Genomic DNA, 6,268 nt, shown 5'->3' on the forward strand with positions numbered 1-6,268 from the left:
AATATATACATTTTTATTGTATACAGTTCTTTTTTTTTTAAACATTAATATTCCAAAAATTTCAGCAACCCATTGAAAAGGTATTTTGGAAGTTTCTTTTCTTTATTTAAATTTCTTGATGAAAATTTCTTTTTAACTGTTTATTTTTTTTTTTTTTTATGATGTTATGTCATTTTTGCCGCTCTAAACAAGTTTTATAGACTTAGACTCAACTTTGTTTATCCCTTGGGATTACTCCTTCAGGGAAGTTCTGGTTCCAGTAGCTTATCTAGAGTACAGAGGGTTAAAGCAAAATGCCAGTAAAGATAAAAATATGACAGACAATATAAAAAGTAATTTTTAGCTGGACTGAAGTCAGAATTGAGTCTTTGGAGCCCTGATCTATCCTTTCAGCCTATAAGGACCCCTCTTTCGCGGTATGTCAACCGGATGTTTGCTATTTAACAACTAACATTTGTTTTGGTGTGTTTTATTTGGGAGGTTGTCTCTTGTTTTCATATTTTTTAGGGGGTTTATTATGTTTCGTATTTTGCCTGGTAATGCTGGTACCTCATGGTATGAATTGCTTATTTTAAAATAAATGATTGAAAAAAAAAAAATCCATTTCAGTAATAGCATCCTCTATGCACAGGTTGGTGGTACGAAGGCAGGAGTGGTGCGTTTTCTCGGACAAACCGACTTCGCTAAGGGAGAGTGGTGCGGCGTGGAGCTGGATGAACCTCTGGGCAAGAATGATGGAGCTGTAGCTGGAGCCAGGTAGGGTTGTGGCAAATAATCGTTTTGGCGATGTGTCGTGATATTCGGCTGCCCGATATAATATCGATCTTTCACTTCCTAGTATGGATTTAAAAAAAACAAAACATGGTTACCTTAAACAATGAGGGGAGATGGGCTACCTCTGCACCAATACTCTGACAGAAAGCTCTGTGGAGCCCTTTTTGTTCTGCGGCGAAGCACCATATCTGTATTTGAGGCGGTCACAGTGGAAGACATGGACTGAGTCCAACTCCAAATAACATGGATACCAATATTTCTAGATGATCAATATCTTCTGATGAACATATACTTGCTTTTTTATCTATACATTTAATTTTGATAGCTGGGGAAAATATTGCAATATATAGTGACATTGCAATATCGTGATAATATCGTATCATGACCCAAGTATAGTGACACGTATCGATTCGCAACGGCCATGCCAATACTCACCCCTAGAGCCAGATGAATAACCCTGGGTCTACTTATGATCCAATTAAACATTCACTGATTAGAATCTATTTTCCTATTTTCTTTTAAACGTAGGGAGTATTTATTTAAGCCTAGTCGTAAATTGTAAAATGGTTTCTTCCAAGCAAGTCCAATAAGGTCAAAATCGTATAAATGTTTCAAATTTAAAACCGATAAATTCTGTATTATGAGCAAGATTTACACCTATTTCGAAACATTGTAGATTAGAGCGGTTAGCTTTTATCTGTGGAGCCAACAAGCTGCTTCTCTCAGCCCACAAATGTAATATAAAACAGAATTAAACAACAAACACAAGTACCAACAGGGTACCTGAGCCCACAGCAAACTGACAGTTTGGGACATCTTGTCCCCCCCCAGGTATTTCCAGTGCTTGCCCAGGTATGGCCTCTTTGCTCCCGTCCACAAAGTGACACGGATTGGCTTCCCCTGCACCACGCCGACCAAGGCGAAGAGCTCCCGGAGGAGGTCCACTCTCAAGAGGAGTCCAAGTGCTTCGTCCATCAGCTCCCTTAGCTCTGCCACCTCCTCCATCAGCGGCAAACCAAGCAGGGCAGGACTGGTAATGTTGGCATTAAACATTATCACAGATTTGATCCAAAGTATAAAGTTTCATATCTGAATGCTTGGATTGGGTTAAAAGCAACACAGTCTGCTTAAGAAAATAAATAATTGTGATTTTTTTTTTTACTTTGAGAAAAGATAAATTAATTATTTGTCTAACTTAAATATCAATAGAGACTTCTTTTCTAGATGAAACTTGGAAAAATGTGCAAAGATAATTGGATCAATTGGGCCTCTGAAATAGTTCTCTCCCTCTAGCTTCTTAGTAGCACCAAAATTAATCTTACGATGTTATATTTACTTTTTTTTTCTTGTTTTACCCCAAACTTTTACAAACCCACATGCTGAAATTTGTTTACTTTTTGTTTATCTTCCAGTTGACCGAAACATCTGTGCGCTACGCTCGGAAAATTTCAAGTACCACAGCGCTGCAGGAGGCCCTGAAGGAGAAGCAGCAGCACATCGAACAGCTGCTGCTAGAGAGGGACCTAGAGAGGTGCGAGGTCGCCAAAGCAACCAGCCGCGCGGGAGAGGTGCAACAGGAGATGGCCGTGCTGAGGAAAGGGCGGGATCAGGTGAATTTTCTACAGTTAATGAAAAAAAGAATTTAATAAAAGCAGCTTGGGGTTAGTTAAAATGTAAACATGTGGCTCAGAGGATGGAATAAGGTAAAGCTAAGACTATTACTGCTAGTTAATAGTAAATGAGTAGCAGCTTAGCAGTGAAATTAATATTCCCATTCCATAAAGTGCAGCAGTGATCAAATGTAAACAGTGTGGCAGAAAAAAAAAAAAAAACATGGTGCAAAAACACATTGATATGGAAATTCAGAGCATTGCAAAGACAAATATATATGGTGCAAACTTGCAGTGTTTTGGTTTGGTGGAATGGGGAATCATGTTTGTTTCAGTTTCTCAGAAAATACACAGTCCTTTAAAGAGCGAGAGAAAAACTACAATCTTTAAGAAAGAAACTATGTTCTGAAAGAGAAATAAATTAACTACAGTCTGAAAAAAGGAAGCAGAAAAAAAAGGAAAAAGAAAGAAACTACAATCAGAAAGAAAGAAACTACAGTTGGAAAAGAAAGCAGTCTGGAAAAAGAAACAACAGTTTGAAAAAAACAAATAAAAAACTACAGTCTGAAAAAAAATAAGATGAACTATTGTCTAAAAAAAGAAACTTTAGTCTGAAAAACAAAAGATTAAAGAATCTACAGTATGGAAAAAAGAGAAAAAAGAACCAAGTATCTGGAAAAAAAGAAAGGAAAAAATAAAAGAAAAAAATTTAACTCTTTGCTGAGACCGTTATATGACCTAGTAGTGTTCCTCAACCAGGGGAGGTAATCAGGGAGGTGTTTTACAGATACTGTTGAGGTCATTTTAAGCATGTTTGCTGATGCTGAAAGGCCTCTAGATGTTTGGCTCCTTCCATACTAAGTGATTCATAAGTCTCAAATCATTAGCCAACTTAAGATGTTTCACATTTTGTAAATTTGTATTCATGCTCCTACAAAGCGAACAGCAATGGGCCAAGTACGCAACCTTGAGGAGTGCCAGGTCTCAGCAGTTTATTTGTTCTTGTTTTTGTTTTTTCCCAATCTGGATTAACTGTGGTCTTACAGTCTGTTGCGTTCAATATTTAATGTTCTTTGTGCCATTGACTCCAGTTTTATTTTGTATTTCACAGTATGCAGTGGAGATGGAGGCCAAGCTGGATCAGCTTCGCTCTCTGGTGGAGGCAGCTGATCGGGATAAAGTGGAGCTGCTCAACCAACTAGAGGAGGAGAAGAGGTAGGTCCTTCCTTCTGCCAAACTCATCAAAGTGGTTCGACAGGCTTATCTGCTGCCCTGTGTGCCACGGTTTGTCCCTTAGTTAGTTTAGTTCATTTTAAAAATCACTGCTTCATTAGAAAAATCTCCCCAGGGGACATAATATAAAAAAGAAACCAAGCTTTAGATGGACCTCTTATTAAAATAAAAAGTTGTTTTTAAGGAAAAGTCCAGTCAGCAAGGAATAATCAATGGGTCATTATTTATATGTAAAACCAATATGTTCTCGATGATTAAATTAATTTAGCGTTAATCAGTAAAAAAAAAAAAATTGCCCAATTATAGTAACCCCTCACTCCTGATATCTTCTGGCAGTGACGTCACGGTGCGGTAAGCCTAGCAACATTCTCCCTGCATTACAAACGGAATCAATGGGAACTACTAGACACATCTGCAATCAACAACAATTATTGAAGATTTCCAGAGGACTTCACTATTGAAATTCACCAGAGCTATAGTGAAACTGACAATGCCCCGTGGGTAAAAGTGAAAAAAAAATTAGTTATTTCACCTTTCTGATTCCTGATCCTCCACGGACGGGTTCGTCGTTGGATTGCCGACTTGAAGAGGGAGGATTTGCCATCGAACTCCTGGCCAGAGAAAAAGCATGTTATATGTAGCCAACATTTGGAAGAAGAATGTTTTCAAGATGACTTGGATAAAAGCGCATTGTGACAAACACCAGATACAGAACTGGGACTTGATCAACAGCCAATACCGCATCGTGACGTCACAAACCAGTAGGTGGCAGTAGTGTTCTCTAACAAACATGGATGCCTCCAGTAAGGCACATTCAAACGAAATTACTCTTAATTAAAAACACCTATCATTTATTTAACAGTATGTAATAATTACATATTTAAAGTACTTTTAGAAGTTTGAATTCTGAATGTGAGCGGACTTTTCCTTTGATATTCTTTACCAGATTTCCTGACTATTTTTTTCTTATATTTGACACTATTGTATGTTTGAACAGAAAAGTGGAGGACCTGCAGTTCCGTGTAGAGGAGGCTTGTATCACCAAAGGAGACCTTGAGGTATACATCCTTAAAATAAACACATTTCCCGTTGCAATATATATCAGACTCTTTCTAGAGGTCTGTGTTATCAGCTTTGTTTTTGTGGATCTCCACATAAAGTAACACTGAAGTAGATTTCCATCTTTCCTTTAAAAAATGAGTAAAACTGAACTTTTTCCTGTTCTTGCACTCTTTGAATCCTGCATTTCCATCTGCCCTGTTTATTTATTCATCCTGGAGTTTGGTGAATCTTCTCCTCAAATGTCTCTACTATCTTTAAAACTTCCTGTTCATCCATCATCTGTTCATCCACACATCACCATTCTTGTCTGCCTTCATCTTCAGCTTCGCTTGAACTCTTTGCACTTTTTTTGTTTCTATTCACAGCAGATATAAATAAGTACCTAATTCTGCTGGGATTCTATGCTGAATGTAAAATAAATTATTTTAATTCAGTAAATGAGCCGATAAGTGACCGTTACTGAGATCATAACAATAACCAAAGCTGTGAAATCTTCTTTCTCACTCGCTGCTCTTCTTTTTCAAGCATTCTCTCCTTGTGTTGCACAAAGCTGGCATGTCATTGCAGCGTTGGTGTTTGTTCTCCTTCTCTTCCTGCTCTCTCTTACTAACAGACGCAGACCAGGCTGGAGCATGCCCACATAAAGGAGCTTGAGCAGAGCCTGCTCTTTGAAAAGACCAAAGCTGAAAAACTCCAGAGGGATTTAGAGGACACTAGGGTAATGCAGTCCCACACCAGGGCTGAGTCACGGCCTTTTTTTTCCCCCCACTGGGTTTAATAATGATGCACCGTGAATATTAAGAGAAGCGCACCGCTGAGGCCCTGTGGAAATATTCCACAGCTGTGGCGCAGAGACATAACAGCTCATCTGCATGTAGCTTCCCTTAGAAGCCAGGCTTTCCTAAACAATATGCATGCGTGCATGAGTTCAACTGATATTGTTTGGAGATACCTGCCAGCCTAGAATTTGGCTGGTGACATTTTCTTCTTGCCAACAAATCCCACAGAAGAACTTAACTAACAGATTAATTTGGCTTTAATTCAGCTTTGCATAATGATTCTAATCCCACAAAAACGATTATTTTTTGGGGAATTTTTAGTCTATTTCACAATCTCCATTTTTTAAACTTTTTAAGCACTACAACATAAGAAGATATAAGAGCAGTGGTCAGATGTTATTCTACCCTGCCTGCTATAGGAAGTATTTAATTATTTAGATATATAGTGATGCCATGTTGCCTGTGTGAAATATTAGACTCTTTAAAACAGTATTTTACTAATTTACAACCATGATTAAATTCTGCTTAATTCAAACTTTTTTTTTTCTCTTACATGATGTGAAGAAAGACAGATTTTTAGTGTTTTATTAGGGTCTTATATTTTTAGTCAGAGCTAGTTAAGTATGGAGGATGAGCTCTACTATATTTAAAAATAAATACAGAAATAAATGAATAAATAAATAAGCATACAATTAAATGCCCCCAAAAAACAAATAAATGTAGGTAGAAATTAAATTATACAGTGAGACATAAATTTATTATTATTTATTTCTGTATTTTTAAATATGGTAAAGCTGGTCCTCCATAGTT

At 37.4% G+C, this 6,268-nt stretch overlaps 1 protein-coding gene across 3 annotated transcripts in view; it reads left to right on the top strand.

The window, feature by feature from the left end:
- The window catches only part of LOC107086056 (CAP-Gly domain-containing linker protein 1-like), a 69,526-nt gene that overhangs the window by 11,820 nt on the left and 51,438 nt on the right, over positions 1 to 6,268 (top strand). For 2 of the 3 annotated variants that reach the window (XM_015376794.1, XM_015376795.1), the window contains exons 5-9: positions 632 to 756; positions 1,606 to 1,807; positions 2,187 to 2,384; positions 3,496 to 3,599; positions 4,615 to 4,675. In XM_015376794.1, the coding sequence (XP_015232280.1) occupies positions 632 to 756; positions 1,606 to 1,807; positions 2,187 to 2,384; positions 3,496 to 3,599; positions 4,615 to 4,675 (690 nt within the window). Of the gene's footprint in view, positions 1 to 631; positions 757 to 1,605; positions 1,808 to 2,186; positions 2,385 to 3,495; positions 3,600 to 4,614; positions 4,676 to 5,292; positions 5,398 to 6,268 lie in introns of all 3 variants that reach the window. The other variant, XM_015376793.1, reaches the window with a different exon arrangement.

This window comes from Cyprinodon variegatus, unplaced genomic scaffold, assembly GCF_000732505.1.
Source record: "Cyprinodon variegatus isolate N-32 unplaced genomic scaffold, C_variegatus-1.0 Scaffold142, whole genome shotgun sequence".
Classification (NCBI taxonomy): Eukaryota; Metazoa; Chordata; class Actinopteri; order Cyprinodontiformes; family Cyprinodontidae; genus Cyprinodon; species Cyprinodon variegatus.